Source organism: Aphelocoma coerulescens, chromosome 3 (genome assembly GCF_041296385.1).
Source record: "Aphelocoma coerulescens isolate FSJ_1873_10779 chromosome 3, UR_Acoe_1.0, whole genome shotgun sequence".
Classification (NCBI taxonomy): Eukaryota; Metazoa; Chordata; class Aves; order Passeriformes; family Corvidae; genus Aphelocoma; species Aphelocoma coerulescens.
Genome location: NC_091016.1, coordinates 28,448,375 through 28,465,400, shown reverse-complemented (window position 1 = coordinate 28,465,400; position 17,026 = coordinate 28,448,375). Strand labels below are relative to the sequence as shown.

Here is a 17,026-nt window from a genome sequence, read left to right as displayed (position 1 = left end):
TCTAGAGCTTCATTATCAGTGCAGCAAATTCACCCCCAGTAATAGCTTCTAGTACTTAATGATGCCATTATTCTTAATGATACTGTTTTTAGCTACAAAAGGAGTAATTACAGTTCACTTCTGCAGAAAATGGAAGGGAAAAATGTTTTGATTTCTCCTGTCGTTTTGTTTTTAGGACACATTCAGCTAACGTATTTTAGCAGGTGGAGGGAGGTTGAAGATTCCTGTGACAACGATGCCATAGAGAGAATGTACTGTGCCCCAGGTTAGAGCAATCACCTACAATGTTTCACTTGGAAAGTAGATTAGCAGCTTTCATTTTCTCATGGAGTCTGTGTCGCAAACAGCTTGAGATCATGCAATATCTGAGTTTTCTTTGCTTCTTTTCCATAATGTCTTAAAAAGCTACAGGGCTCATAACTGTTTTATTGTTGAACTGTGATGGTGTTTGTTATGTCATTTCCATAACATGTAATTGTACTGAATATCTTGTTTAAGCAAGTTAGGAATGTTCTTTTTTCTTGCAGTTATTTCCTATGTGTGAGTACATCTTGGTAACTGAAAACAGCAAGTGAGATTGAAAAGGTGGCACTAGGACCCTTAAAAATCAAAAATTTATACATGCAAAGGATATGGGTGATGGGGGGAGAACCACAGAGGTTTGAAAAATACAGCCCTAATAGGCTCAGAGATGCCTCTGACATTTTTGATGAGCTACAGTGGGCTTTGAAATAGTTTAGAGAGCTCTTTTCTTAGAACCACTTTCATCAACCATGAGGGTGATAAAATCAATATCTCTTGGGTTTTTATAGCAAGGATGGCACTTGAAACTGAGCCCTCCCTCTTTTCCTTTCCCCAATTTATTTTCTGCTAATATAGCGGTCTGTGATTTCTGGCAGTGACGGCCAAAAGTCAGGTGTTTCACACACAGTTTCATCTTTTAAAAATTTCATAGCTAGCTTATAAAAACTGTGTTTAGAGTTGAAATTACTACGTTTTTATTCTGACTTTGAAATGCCAGCATAACTTTCTGCTGAGCACGTGGTCTGGCCAGGTATTGCAACTTGTCACGCAGGTAGTCCTCAAGCTCAGAGTCTGCAAATGTGCTCAGAAAAATTTAGAATAGGAGTTACCAGCAGTGGAAGTTCTGAATTTGGTTTGGCATCAGGTGTTTGTTCTGTGTTTTTGTTCTGCAAGTGAAATGCAGTAAGGAACTGTCTCTCTGAGTAAGGGTGGTAGGGTCTCAGCAAATTTTGTATGTCAGCTTCTTGAGATAAATAGAAAATAAAATCTTTTCCGCTCTGGTGCAAGTCAAAAGGGCAGGTATTACAGAAAATAATTCTTTTCACCTATCAAAGTAAATCCAACACCTTCGTTCTACCCTCATGCCACTTTTATTCAAGAACAAGATAATTGGGGAATCCCAGCAATTACTGTGTTTGTTAAATAAATGGTTGTCCAGGTTGCCAACATGTGTGACAACTTGTTAGAGAGGTGTTTTCCTACCTCCCTAACCCAGCCTCGAACAAAGCGCTCCCCAGTTGAGTTGTAGCAAAGATGGAAGTGCAGCCTTTTCCCACCCTGTCATCATTAATGAGCTGTGAAAGTCAAAGCTTAATTTTTCTGTACTTTAATGAGGATCCAAAGAGAGGCTTTTTTTGCCCCCTAAGCCCCAACCAGCCAACTCCTGCAGTAATTAAGTGTTTAGGGAGCAGTTGAAATAATATTTAGAAGTCCCCAAATGCAAGAATGAAGTTTTCCCCACCGTCATTATTTCCACCTCACAGCACAGGTGTGGTACCCATCCGGGCATTTCTTGCTGAAGTTGCCCTCCCCTCTCTGCCCTCTCTGCCCTACCCCAGGCTGCTTTTGCTTTGTGTGTCTGCAACTGGTGAGCTGCAAGGTGAAGATTTGCAAATGCAAATATTAGATACATGCAAGGTGGATGAATTGGCATTGCTCTGTGATTCTTGCCTTTCATATTTCTTGATCTTAATGTTATCTCTGTGAAGCATGCTTGTACTTTAGTGTAGCTGTTACTTGTTCATTTTTAGGTAGGAGAGTAATACTTGGTATAACTTAGCAGCATGAAATATATTTTGGAGTCAAGTGCCATTCTGTTCTGAGTAATGATTCAATAATGGTGTATAGCTGAGTCCAAAGCAGCCTTCTTAGGTCTACTGCTGCTGGTAAATGTGGCTTTAGAACTTTTGACCAATGTTTAAAAAAATAATTATGTTAATAGGATTTCTCTAGGTTCCAATATTACAGGAGAAAAAAAAGCTTCATTTGGATGATAATTTTTTTTTTCATTTTGAGGAGTGTGCCATGTCCCTGGAACCCCTTTATCATGAAAGCATTGCTCCTCAAGCTGCTTCTTGGAATAAGGATTTTGAAATTATATTTGTGCTTCAGTTTAGTACACTAGGAACAAGTTTTGAGGTTTTAATATTATTTTTCAGTTGCTTTTTAATATAAGTGTTTCTCACAACTTGTTTTTTTTTTTGGCTGAGGGAAATGCTGTAGTTTTGTAAAGGTGAACAGTTACCTTCCCAAAATTTTATCAGGTCTTATGATTTCTTACAATAATAAAACACCATGTCTAAAGTAAGTGACTCAAAGGGAGTCTTTATCTTGTTTTGAATTTTCCTGGTGTTTTCAGGATTATGTGCTGTGTTGCCCTGCCTCTAGGTACTCAGCCTTCCCTCTTCTTTTCTCTCCTGGCTGAAGGATGCAGTGAAACTTGGCTTGTAAAAATTTTGTGTTTAGCTTGCTGTGTGTTTTTAGCAGAGTTGAAGTTACAATAGATTTGGATACGATAACTTGTATGCTACGTGATTTCAACAATTTAGTATTTAAATAAGTGCACTCTTTGAAAGTAAGCAAGAAGGGGAAGGTGTCTATCAATAAACATTGCTTTTTAGGGTCTGCTGCTGGAGACTGAGAACAGATGATGATTCTAGGGCTGTGGTTCTTTTTCTGCATTGATTTTTGAGGGACAAATTTTGGAGGCAGAACAAGGAGAGGATGAATGAAATTTAAACAGATTGCAGGATATCTTCAGTTTAAAATAGGAAATTGTATTGTGGAGTTATGTGAAAATTTTAAACATGTATTTGAAACAGTTGTAGCTTTTCAACTGATGAGGTTTCAGATGTTGCTTTTCTACAGGGTAAGTTATAAAGTGGTTTGCAGTGAAGTGCATGAAGATATATTTAAATCTTAAGTCGTTTCATTTGCTGAAGAAAAACATGAAGTCTAAATTTTACAATTTATATATTGAGACCTAATTGCTGGACGGGCGATGGGTAGTAATGTATTAGTGTGGAAGCTTTTCAGAGCCAATGGAGAATAGAGGTCCACCTATGTGGAACTTGTTTGCAGGATCTAGGATTTTGTGTTTAAGGCTTTCTGTACACTAGAATGTAACCTTGCATTAAGGTAAAGCAAGGCAGCGTTGGTACAGAAACAGTGATCCTGGTGAAGCACAGGGACTTGCTTGGCTCCTGTTGTCCTATGAAAAAGTGGAGAGGCAATTTGACTGCGTATGTCAAAAAGACATTATGCAGTGCATATATAAAGTAACTGAACAACTGCAACCATTATAAATGCAGAAGTGTCAAAAAGTGGAGGGAAGGGAATAGTTTAAAAAGCTGCATCCCGTTCCCTGCGAGCAGCATAATTAGTTTTGTGTGAAATAGCAATTGTACGTCGTGTGTAAGTTACGAGCAGGGCTGCATCTGTTGCAGGAGTGGCACTTGCCCGCTGCCGACGGGAGGTGGCATTGTACCATTAATGGATGGTGCTGTCGCACTGGCTGCCCCTCATTTGCTTAACTTCTCCTAGGAGCTGGAGACGGAAGATGCGGCTCATTTGTAATGATTTGCACATCAAGAATTGTGCTCACAAGCTCAGAGTCGTGGTGTGTTATGGTGCTGTTGAATCTGTTGGTGTGGCGGGGTCACTCTTTACTGCTGTATAGTTCTGCTCAATTTAAAAAGACAAAAGTTCCTGCTGAACCCACTCCGGCACCAACAAAGCTGTCTGCAGATACTTAAAAGTAGTGCCTGTGCTATACTTTGATTAATGGCCAAACTAAATCTTTGCTGTTCACCTATGATAAGTCAAATGTTGTTTCTCTAATTCACAAGGGAAACATTGGATTATAAATCATACCATATAAACTCAACACCACTTCAAGTGAAACTGTGGGAGTTTTGGCCAAGAATAACCTATTTGCTTTTAAAGAAGAAATTAAGCACTTGTAACTGAGAATTTCTGCTGGGTTAATACGGCTAAGGTGACTATTGTGAGGTTTATGTGTTTTGTTTCCTGTAACTTTCCTCCTCTTTATAGTAATTTTGTTTTCTGAACATTTTAAAGTGTGCTGAGCAGCTGATGTCTGAATACAAAGTTATTAGCAGATCAGATGAGAATGATTCACTTCTGTTTAAACAGCCCTTTGCTCTCCATGCCCCCTGAGAACTCTTATCACATATTTGTCCAAAAAATCCCCACAAAAACTAACAAAAAATCCCTTGCTTTATCCACCTGCCTGGTGGCTGATAATATCAGCAATGTATCTCTTTATCTCTTGGTTAATGTGCCTTGGTATTCTGAAGGGGGGAAAATTCCAGTAACAGATTCAATTTACATGGACAGAAACTTGAGCAAATGCCAGCCTAGCAGGGGGGCCATTATTCTGCTCTATAAATAAGTTTAAAAAAGAAACACACACACACACACAAACCTGTGAATCAACATGTTTTGGTCTAATTGAGGGAAAAGAAAGATAGATGAATTTTGAAATGCAAATTATCACCTTCTGTTATTTTAAGTATTGATTTTGCCAGCATTGTGATCTTAAATATAAAGAGTTGTTAACTTTTAAATTCAGTAATAGTTGTATTCCATTCTTGACAGTCACAGTTTAAAAAGTCAAATTGGTAACTTTTTTTTAAAAAAGACCCTTCTCAGTATGCTTAAGACCTGTGAGAAAGACAGAATGGTCTGCAGCCATAGCCTAGTCAAGGCTGTCTTCAGCTAAAACAGATTTGAGAATTTTCTCATGAAGAGAAATCCTTAAGTCTAACCTGTGAAGTGTCGTTGTAGATGCAGCTTGCTGGTCTGACATCTTGTGTAAATATGATGTGTGAATGAGATGTTTTATTTACACTCCTCGAGTTCTTGCTCCAGCAGCGAGGATGCTTTCTGTTGCATCCCTCTAGTGTTTTTGGAGGACGAGGTTTCAGAACTGGGCTGCCTTTAGAGTATTTTTTTCTTTTTTGTTTAAACAACAAGTTTTGCCAGACTGTGTTTACTAAAAACTGGAGATTTGCTGCTTGAGATCCTAAAGCCAAAGGGAGCTTAGCTTCATAGAAAATGTAAGTAGGAAACTGGCCATCAGTAATGCATCGTATTATTCTGATGCTTTCATAAGCTGTGTGCTATAATCAAGCCTTATTTACACAAACTAGCCTTCACAGAAGCCTACACATAAATATATGGTAAATTTGGTTTTATGTAATCTGCTGTTACTTGTTCACAGTGCAAAACCTAAGCAAAAAGAAGGCTTTGTGCATGAAGGATTTTGTTCCCAAAAAGACAGACCAAAATGTTTCAATGTGCAACCTGATTTTTGTACTCCCAAATGAAGATGTCACTTTTGCTCTTAAACAATTGAAAATACAGATGCAAATTGCAGTTGATCACCTCAAATGTGTGGCATGAAAATAAAAATTGCTAGTTGATATTATTAGCCTGCATGCTATAATTTTTATTTACTGAATAAGGAAAAAGATTATTTGCCTCTGTTTACCAAATAGACATTTGATGCTGGAAAACCTGCATGTTATTTGTGTGTGTGTTTGTCAGTAGGAGTTTGCAGGCACTCATTAAATCTGCTATTCTGTATTATAGTAATTTAATTTGAGTAGATTATTTAAGAAGCAAAATAACTGTGGTAGATTAAAGTGCCATTGACCCTGAGAGGTGTCGAGGGGTGGGCTGATCTTGTGGTTATAGTGTAAGACTGGACTTCCTGCTTTTTATCTCTGACTCTGTCCTAGATTTTTGTGTGACATTAATGTCTCAGGATTATCCTAAAAAGAAAAGAAAAAATCTGGATAGGTGAAGGAGTTTTGGGCATCAAAATCAGAAGCTTGAGTTGAAAAGCCCTGGCAGTAGGAAATAGGATTAAACATTAACATGAAAATTACATGGCCGGTGTGAATAAGGTCTGGAGGTGCAGAAAAAGTACTGATTACTGGCAGTAACAGTTTTACAACAAGCATTTGGAGTGGGACAGCTCTCTAAAGACACCTGAGTATCCCACAGAAAATGACAACTGACTGCTCCCAGAACACAAAATGTCGTGAACTTGGAGTAGCTAATTGAAAGCATAGGTTTGGGGAGAGCATCAGGTATTTTCTGAAAAAAACCTGATCTCATTTACACTCAGGCTTGTTCTAAGTACACTGCATGTTTCAGGTGAAGTACATGGTCTTGTGGTTTTTCTTAGGCTCTGTAACCAGAATAAGCAGTAAGATGTATCCAAGCTGCTGATTTGTAAAAATCGGATGTTTTAATCTGGCTGTCATAAAAGCCAGTTGTTAACTCCAGAAGAAACTGTACTTTACCTGTGTTTATTTATTACTATTACTATTATGATTATGATTATTATTATTACAGAGGGCACTAGAACTTGAAGATAGTGTACAAGATGCCTTGTGAAAATAAATGGAGCTAGCTATGAGGTTAATTAATGTTTGCTTTGTTTCAATAACAGAACAGCAATAAAACTTTCTCTTATGTCACATGATCATTTTAGAGGAAGTTTTGATTCCAGCTTGGGCTGTTAAAAGAAAGAACAACCACAGTTCCCTCTATTTTTTTTTTTCTAAAGAGAAACATAGGTGTTTATATGTTTTTGAATAACTTTAAAATGAAACTTCCTATTTTCATACTCCATTTGATCTTAGCAAATGTTCATTGGACTTGCCTCACTACTTTATTGTTTAAAGACCATGATAAACTTTTTCTACTTAAATATAAATGGTGCAATTCTGTACTTTATAAATTGCAGAAGCCTTTTAGGCAAAGTGTTATGGCCAGATTGCTTGTGGGATGTTTTATTTAGTGACTGTACCTTATGGTATCTTGGCTGACTGAGTCTGATGAGAGTGAATTAGGTTGGAGTTACTTTATTTGATTCTCTGGAAATGTTTCTTTACATATATAGATATCAAAATATGATAAAACAGTAATCTTTTAAAATTAAGTGAGTGTAAGGTAAATAGAATTTCCAAGTGTCACTAATGGATTTTCATGCAATATTTATCTTAATGGCCACAGAAGGGGAATACATTGTGTTTCTTTTCAGGTTGTTGAACAAGTCCAATTCCTCATGAACAGTTTCAGATACCTGATGGTAGTTCAGATGGGTCTCCTTATTTTCTTATCAGTGCAGAAATGATACTTGAGAGTATGCTGTTTGTGCTTGGAGTGTGGGGTAAGAGAAAGAGCCTCCTCAGGTTTTGAAATTCTTATCAATCCACTCTTCTTAATTCCAAGAAACCATCTCAGTGCAAAGCCCTTCCTGACTCCTAGGTGTCTGGGGAAGCACTACATCCACCTAGAGTCAGTTTTCCTGTGAGCTGACTTGAGATGCATTTTTTTTTTTTGATGTTACAGTTTGTCCTACAAAATTTTTGATTAAGTTTTTGTTCTTGGTGATTCACAAGCCATCTGGCCTGAGTTGCACAGGGAATGTCTAAGGCCTCCTGTAAGCCAGGCTTCTTTCATCTTAACTAGTGTTTGTGTGTGCTGGTCATGAGGCATTATTGTCAGCCTGGAGGAAGCTGTTTTTGGAAGAAAATGTGGCAGGTGTGGTAGTAAAAGTCTTTAAAATCCTTCAGCATGAAGGGTATATTTCAAGTAAAGGTGCTGTAGAAAGAATGAGAAAATAAGCCTTGGTTTACCATTAATAGCTTTATTGAGAATGTGTGTTCAGGAGAGGTGAAGTTCTGCTTTTTACTTCAGAACTGGCACTGTTTAAAATAGTGTTGCCAGCTATGTCCCCCTTATCAGGAAGTAAGGTGTTGCTGTGTTTAATGCAAATATTGAGATAAGTATGGAAACCATAAAGAAATGGCCTTTCAGTTGAGAGCAGCTGCTCTGGAAGGAGGACGGTGCAGGGTAGTGAAGGTGTTTACCTGCACCATCTGTCCCTGTCTAAACCTGATAGCATTTTACAAGTCTCCTTCCCTTCAGTTATCCCAGTGGCTGCTGTAGGAATTGCTTTGTGCAGGAATTTAGCATTGCTGTTGACTTGTGCTACTTGGTGCTGGATGTCATGGCCATGCTTCAGGAAGGGAGAAAGAGGAAAGCTCTCCCTTTAATGAAATTGCAGTAGTTGGCAGAGCTATTGTCTTTTTTTCACTACTTTATTATTTCTCTGATTTTCTATTTGAGGATGATATGAATGTTTTTTTCTGCAGATGTTGTTCTGCTAGTCCTAGAATCACCAACACTGTGTACATGTGTACACATGTTTATTTTTGTACAAATCCGGGTAAGGTCCTTGATTTCAAGGTTCATGAAGGAAAGATTTGGCACAAATACCCCCATGTTATTCACTTAAGCTTATGTGTCACTACCATTTATTGTCTAAATTACTTTGCCGATGGATTGAGATGAAAATGTTTTCTTAGTGAAGGCAGATATTGTGGTTCAGATTTATTGCAATATTGAAGCTTTAAAAAAAGCATATGCCCTGTGTGGTATATTATATTAGCCAGCTACTCTGTGTCCCTCAAAAGCACTTCATAATCTACAGTTTCTAAATTTTCCCATGATGTTTAGTCAAGATAAAATGCAGTAATATTGATGTGGTATCCTGGGCTTATTATGATCAGTGTATTGCATCAGAAGTCACATGATCTGTTTGAAGTAAGGAAATGTAAACAACATATGTTTATTTGTAGTATACACAGTGATTTTTCCTTTTTCTTATTTTTTTAAGGAAAACGTTTATTTTAACCTGAAACAAGGAAACTTTGGAACCTAGGGAAAGCAGCAGGAAAGCAGACATTGCATAATAGGAAAAAAGTTGGGCTAAAATTTAGTTTTTGTGAAAAAGGGGACTCAGGTGTTGCCCTCAGCTGAGTTTACCATTTTCTATTCTGTGTTGGTTCAGATGACTTGTCATGCAGTTTCTGCTTGTGCATAAGAATACAGGCAGAGTCCTTCAGTCCTGAGAGAAATCTGTGTTACTTGACTGTTCTTAATTTATTCCACTCGTGTCAGTTTGGTCATGGCCAAAATGGATGGAAGAATCAGTGCTGCTCTTGTCAGAGAACTGCAGTGACATTTGTTTTGTCTTGGCATATATTGAAAGTGTTCTTGAAATTGGAAATATGAGCTTGGATTTTGAAGAAGTGGACTCTGGTTTACTTTTTTACTCTGATTCTATATATGTCCATTTTCTTCATCAGTGCTACTTCCTGTAATGAACAGTTCTGTGAAGGAAGGCAGTGTAACTTTGGGTCTTCAGAGAACTGGATCAGCATCTCTGATTGCCAACATAAAAGGAAATAATACCAAAACTGAGAAAAAAAATTTTTTGTAGAATTTCTTTCCTCTGTGCTCTGAATTATGGTTTTTTCCCCATATTTAGGTAATTCTTTTTTTCTATTGGGCTGTAACTCATGAGGCCCATTCCCACTGAATGTCTTTGGGAAGAATGGATTATTTCCTTTTCTGGAATTATTACAAAATTTAAGGTGTGTCAATATGGGATAGTTAATGGTAGTACAGGAACTGAGAATGTAGTAGTTAATCTTATTAATTCTTGGCTTTGCTGTCCTTATTCTGTAATAAGTGTGTAACTTGATTTATAAATAAAAATCTTCACTTGCTGGGAAGAAAGCTCCCTTGAAGTGAAAAGGCATTTCCATTTAGTAGGTTTCACTGAGAAATGCTATGAAAACCTTTCACCAGCTGGTTTGTGTGGAAAGGCCAAACTTCGGTGCTTTTTTTTGTTTTGGTTTTTTTTTTTTTTTGGTTTGTTTTTCTTTTTTTTTAAAGGACAGTTACCTAGAAGGTCTGCCTTTCTGAAGGGCTTTAAAAATAAATTGCAAGAACAAATTTTGATTTTTACACAAATTCTCTCAATTTACCACAATTTCAGCTTCATCTGGGTGCTTACATGGGATGGTAAAACATTTTAACAATGGATGTAATTATGCTGATACAGTTCCTCATGTGGTTGCTGTTACATCTTTGTAAAGGTTTCTTGGTGCTGGTAGGAGTATCAATCTGTAAGGAGTGGAATAAATTCTGATGTGTGGCACCCTTATAGTGATGCATTGGTCGTTCAAAGGCCATTAAGTGCAGTAAACTTTTCAGTGTGAGGGATGTCCTACCTCAAGAAACAATGTCTGAGCCATCCTTCCTTGTTGCTCTTGCAACAGCAGCCTCAGTTCTGTGAGGTGCTGAGCCTCTTCCAGCTCGTGTGGCAGCTGCCCGAGGAGGGGGCAGCCCTCTGCACATCCCTGAGCTCAGCCTGGGTGTGCTTCCTGCCTCTTGGGGAGCTCTGGGGTGATGCCTCCCTCTCCTGACCCTGGGCTGGGACTCATCTGGAGCTCTCCTTGGCTGTGCTCATGCTAAGCTCCATAAAATGATGAGCGGGATTTTTTGCCCATGCTGCACTGCTTTTCACAGTAACAGCTATGTGACTGTATGCTAATTGTTGTCCTCTGCTGGGGAGCTCTTGTGGCTTTTGCCACCAAAGCTATTTTAGTGCAGCTTCTGCATTTTTTTGACAGTCAAAATGAAGATTTCATCTTCATTGCAATCTGGTTTTCTGCCTGCTTTAGAGCAGACAGTGTGGTGTGTATTTAATAATGTTTGTATTTAATAATTTTTGTAGTTTAAAGCCTGAGTCAGTGAAGGCCAAGTTTTCTGCATGCATCATGCGACTGAATACGTGTGTGTGTATGGCCAGGGACTGTCACTCCCATCTCCCCTCCCTGCTGTCCCTTGTGCCAGTGCACAATAGCAGTGTTGGGTTGGATGCAAGGGGAAACAACTTTCATACCCATGTACAGTTTGGGCTGGGCTGTAGCAATACACAGTCACTGGCAGTGGTTATGCTGTGGAAAGATTTGATATCTCTGTGAGACCATTGTGAAAAGCCTCCCATGGTGATCCCAGGAAAGGGTGTGGGTTAGCCATGAGACAAATCCTGCCCTCTAAGACAAAACTAAGGCATGCAGTAGACTACTGCACCCTCCCTAGTGCTGCTTTTATGGATGTTTCAGGCCACTCTGGTCTCCTTAGCTCTTCTGGCCAAGGGAAATTCTCTAAATATGTTTTGCTTTACTGTCTGTCACTGTCCAGTTTTGTCCAGTATAGAAGAATCATAACTGTAATGCCTACAAGTCTAGGAAGTGCCTGTGTATGCATGGAAAAGACAAATTATGCATGAAATAGATGGTGTTGCTGTGCTTGAACAATGCAATCTGTAGGTGGCTAAAGGGCTAACTAAATTGCAGGCATAATGAAAGCTCTGTGGTATTTAGTATATGTTCTGTCAGCATTAAACAGTCACCTTGTAAATATATGTTAATTTTGAAGGTGTAACTGACCTTTTTAATATTAATTGAAATGTCTCATGTTTAGAGGTTGGTGCTATCCTAGAAGAGACAGAAGCCTGTGACTGGTGGAGCCTGGGTGCCATTCTTTTCGAACTTCTCACTGGGAAGGTAGGGCTGCGGGCAAGTGACTCGATAAAAGTGACTTCTTGGCCAGTAGTTTCTCACCAGTGGTGTTCCCAGTTGTGATTCATTTGATTGTCTTTCTCAGATGAGCTTTACCAACCTGAGCACTTTCAATTTGCTTAGTCTGCATGCGACAAGAGAAACAAAACATGCTCAGCCTTCAGCAGAACAACTTAATAAAGCTGCATCAAACTAAGGACTGAAAAAAATAACCAAAACGATGCTGCCCTCTTAGCTACAGTGAAATCCAAGTTCTGTAACATTCCATCTGTACATGTACAAAACTTTTGACCTAATACTTCGAGTATTCTTTCCTGGGACTGCATAGAAGCCATATGTTGCTGTTACATACTAATTCAGTATTTTGAGACAAAGAGTGCTCAGCCAAATCAAGCTGGTGATTGGTTGACAGCTCTGCACAAAGAAAGCAAAGTCCACCAAATTCCCAGGCTCTTCAAATTTGAGCAATGGAATGGAAGCTCTAAGATGTAAATGTTCTAAAGCTGTATCTCAGGGAGCTCATCAGCACCTGTAGACTAGTTCCTCCCAGAACCAGTACTTCATACTAGGAAGCACTGAATTTTGGCTTTGTGTGTTAAATTTACATGGATATTAGGAGATAATCTAACACTGCAGTTGTGAAATTAACAAATGTGCCTGCCTGCTTTGGTGTTTTGTTTTTTTTTTCCTTTTCTCCTCCAGTCTCTGGTTGAGTGCCATCCATCAGGAATAAACACTCACACTTCTTTGAGTATACCAGATCATGTATCGAAGGAGGCCAGATCACTGATTCAGCAGGTAGGTGAGGGGAGAATTTTTTTCTCTTATGTACATGTGTGGATAGGGCAAATACTTGCCTACCTAACTTGTTCTGGTGAAGTAAATGTAAAACCAGAAACCTGCTGATAGGATCGTGGATGGCTCTTTTGTCAGCACTGATGGATTTTGCCCAAGTTGTCTTGTTGCATCTGGAAACCTTGACTTCTGCTGCCAGCTGTGTTTGTAGAAAACTGGAGTGCTTTGCCATTTCTTCGAAGAATATGTTTGGCAAATGCTTTGGAAACACCTGCTGGTGATGCATGAACATCTTAGGAATTCTGCCCTAAATGTAATGAACTAAGCATTTGTAATGAACTAAACTAAAAAATGCTGATGCCAATTCAGCAAGATAGCTCAAAATCCTGTGAAACCTGTAGCACACTGATCAGAAGTTTTGACCTTGCTGTGGTTGAAAGTCTGTAACTCTCCTCCAGGAAACCTTCTGGATCCCATTTGTTAGGAAAAGTACTTTAAATGGTGAATTCAATGACTTTTGTAGTCGGAAGATAAGTGGTGGGTTGGACAAAAGGCAAAACTGTAAAATATAGACCAGCTTCCAGACTGATACACCATTTTAAAATCAATAGTAGAATTTTGAACAGAAATTAGAACAGGGAATAGTATTGTTTGATGGTTTTAGTTTACTCTTAGCTTTAGGTAGTCATGACTGAACTTGTAGTACAGGGTCTTGAAATTCAGTTAATGCAATCTTCCTTCTAGTTAATTTTGACATAACTGTGGAAGTGGCGCCTAGATCTGACCTGTTCCACTTGAGAAGAAGAAGCGATATGTGTGAACTGTGCTGTTCAGCTTTGAAGAGGATCTTGCTAGTGGATGCATAAAAAATGGCATCATTTAGATGTAGTTTTGAACAGAGCAGAGTGGACTAAGTAGTTCTTGAAGAAAACAAAGGAAACAGATTTTGCAAATTCAGTGAGTGAAAAGACCCAGTGACAGATTGATTTGTGTGCTGTTACTGTGAAATGATTAGTGAAAATGGAACTGTATGTTTGGACACCACCTATTTTGACTAAGTGACATGAAGTCACTGAAGGTGAAATACATGTCTGTATTTCTGGCAAAGGTAGAAAGGGAAATGACTGAAGAAAAATCCCATTTTTATATAATCTGCATTTATGTGGTTGGATGGTAGCAAATTTTTACCCTCACCCATAGATGCTATAATGCTGAGGGAAAGCAAAACTACGCTTCATGAAGGGAATTCCTCCCATTACGACTAGAAGACAAATGAAGTCATCCAGCCCATGTATCCTTGGCAGTGAAGGATTGTTTTTTGCTGTAGACTAATGTATTGCCTATGTTCACATTTGCCAAAGAATGTCTCTCTTGCCACTGGTGGGTTTAAGTGGCAAATGTATTTCTGCCACTCACAGCTGTGTTAGAAGGCCATGTCTGTTCCGAGAACAGTCTCCCCAGTGCCTGTTAGGTCAAGCTGTCTGGTGTAGGGTGGTGACTTATCTGGTGGAGGTTCGGCTGTATGAAGCAGTAAATCACATTTTTGTTGTGTGACTATCCAAGGAAGCTGCCATTCATTGTTGAGGAAGCCTTGTCAGGAAAAGGAAGAGAGCTCTCTTGGCATGGATAGCAATTTGTCATTGCGACTTTCCTTCCCCCCACTGCCAAGGGTAAACAGGTCAAAACATCACAGAATGACTCTCTGGGATCAGTGTTCAGCTATACAGAAAATTTTGTCAGGCGTTGTCTCCTGCTGTGGCTTCCAGTCCAGGTGACTTCATTGTAAACATCTTCTTCATTTAGCCAGCATCTAAAACACAGAGATCTTTTTATTTCTGCTGAAAGATAAAGTTGTTTTTTGATGTTGGTTTGCTATTTTGCACTCAGGGATTTTTTCAGGAACCTCCAATTTCTACTACCAACAAAATATGCAAAGTGACTTTTCAATAGGTATCTGTTTCAGTTTACATTTGTTTTCTAAGATCAAAGCTCTTCTGGAAGGACAAACTCCAGAAAATAAGTGACCATGCTTGGTTTCTCTGTGCTGGTGCTGCCTGTAGTTCCAGGGAAGACAGAGACACCCTAGCTGCATGTGTGTGTGCTGGCTTGTGGGAGATACCAGAGCAGCACCATTCACTGTCAGCAAGCTACTTTTACTGTGTGACACTATGACTGCAAATAGCAGAGCCATCTTAAAATGTGTAAATTCCTATGTTTATGGATGTAGACTCACTTAGATGTTGACTGTGTCAAGATATGAATACACATTTTTCCAAGTGACAACTGGGAGAAGTTATCCTATTAGCTGTTGCAGAAAAAGCAAGCAAGAGATCATGCCTTCGTAGTGGCTGTAATTGAATAGAGTATAAACAGTTCTTGAAAACTGCAGAATATGTTTGTGTGTCTTTATTAGTCTCTTTGGAGTTTACCTTTGCATTCCCTTTTATATGGATTGGTATCTTTAAACAGATGTAAATATTGTGATTTCCTTTTCACATGAATTCAGCATGTGATGTACAACTAAAAAGCAAATGAGGTGCTGACTTTAAGGAAATTTCCATGAAGCCATTACACTGTTTTGTTGCTTTCACTGGGGTTTTGATTTTTCAGTTTTAGGCCATTTGTAGGACTCTTTAAAACTTTTTTTTTTTTTTTAGGAAATGGAGAGCTGGCTATGTTATCCTGATATTTTAGGACCAACTCACAATTTATGAAACGGAAAGTTACAGACCACTATCCCTGATGTAGCCATAACACAGTGGTGTGAGCAAAGGTTAACATGAAGCAAACGCAGCGTCCAGAGTTCTACTGCTGCAGGCTCTGGCTGCTGCTGTCTCTTTTTAAAATGAGGTTACACTTAAAATGAAGTCCCAGTGTGCAGTGCTTCAGGGAATTGCATGCTGTGATCAGTAGTCTCTGAAGACTGTAAGACTGAGACTCAAGGAAAGGAGAGTCTTCTTCCATTTACTGGATTTTAGGAATTTCAAGTATGCTTTTGCACTCTTGAAAGTAATTCATAGAGCAGGAAAACGGTAGGATGTCCCTTACCTTAGACCTTTCTGGAACTTTTAAGCAGTTGTTTTTGTTCTTACTCACTGAATCATGTGTATTTTTCTTTTATGTCAAGCTTTTGCAGTTTAATCCTGCGGAGCGTCTTGGTGCTGGCGTTGCTGGTGTTGAAGACATCAAATCTCATCCATTTTTTGCCCTTATAGAATGGGCAGATCTGCAGAGATGAGAGACACGTGCCCTCTGAACAAACTCAGGTCAACTGGACAGGTTTCTCTGGCACAGGAGCACCCTGACTCGCTTCCTTTGGATGTCTGAAACCACTTGGACGTAATGGCTAAAGGATGCTGGAGCAATGGAGCCAAAAGTGAACACTTTGAACAGGAGTCACTGGTTGTACAGGGTGCTGGCTTGTTTTTACCACAACTGGTTGCTACGTGTGTTTGTGTGAGTCCTTTCATCAAAGGAAGGTTTGTGAGGCAACTCCTGGGCAGCATGTTTGGCACTGCCAGCTTCTCAACTAAGCAGGAGCAGGAATGTCCTCCTGGTGCTTTGTCTGGTGATGGAAGTGTCTATAGATAGTGCCAGTTGAAAGTATTTTTTTATTGTGTCAATAGACCATTTCCCTATGCTAAGTGCAGCTCTTGGGGGTGTGGGGAAGGAAAAACCAAATAATTTATTAATGGTATATGCTAAAGAAAATACTAAATAAAATACTAAAATGCTTTATGCAGAAGTTGACACATTAAAAATAATATATCCATTAAAAATTAAGAAAGCTGTTGCATAATACTGTGGAATGTGTCTTGAAAATAGCATATAATTTCCCATTCTGGAAAGAGCATATAAAAGGCAAATAATGCTGTCAAATGTTGTACTTTGTTGGCTGGCAATGTCTGTTTAAAACTCTTGACTCTGTTGTATTTGATGAGCTACATGTTAAAGTCACTACAGAAAGGGAAATCTTCTTTTCCTCAGCTGGATAAACACTGCTTTAGCACTCTAATAAGGAGCAAGAACACATAACACTAAATAAATATATAGATAAAAAAGGAAAAACTCTTCTCTCATCGCTGCAGCCACTGCTTTATCATTTAATGAACTCTACTTCCTCTAAGTGTCCTATTTTTAGCTGCTACTTCAGGAAGAAAACCTTTCTGCTCGTGTTCTTGTGCTTGAGGAAGCTTCTGAACTCCCCTGTTTGTTTGTTAATAGTCTTAATAAATCAAAGAAAGCCTTCACCCACTCTGCTGCTTGAACAGGAAGGAGCCTGGGATTTGCTCATGCCAAATGACTAAGTGACATCTCTGAGCAAACCCTAGTGGGTAAGACTTGGGGAGGAGCCAATTAGCTGACCTGTTTGTTTGCTAGAAACGTCTGGAGAATGGGAGAAGAAGACATGCAGAATATTTTGCTGAGTGCTGCTATTGCTGCTAAGCAGC

The 17,026-nt window shown here is 39.0% G+C and overlaps 1 protein-coding gene across 4 annotated transcripts in view; it reads left to right on the top strand.

Annotated features, from left to right (window-relative positions):
• RPS6KC1 (ribosomal protein S6 kinase C1) overlaps positions 1-16,825 on the top strand; it is an 84,863-nt gene extending 68,038 nt beyond the window's left edge. For 3 of the 4 annotated variants that reach the window (XM_069009558.1, XM_069009556.1, XM_069009559.1), the window contains 4 exons: positions 176-265; positions 11,683-11,765; positions 12,483-12,578; positions 15,703-16,825. In XM_069009558.1, the coding sequence (XP_068865659.1) occupies positions 176-265; positions 11,683-11,765; positions 12,483-12,578; positions 15,703-15,813 (380 nt within the window). In that variant the 3' untranslated portion in view covers positions 15,814-16,825. The remainder of the gene's footprint in view (positions 1-175; positions 266-11,682; positions 11,766-12,482; positions 12,579-15,702) is intronic. The other variant, XM_069009557.1, reaches the window with a different exon arrangement.
• The last annotated feature ends 201 nt before the right edge of the window (positions 16,826-17,026 follow it).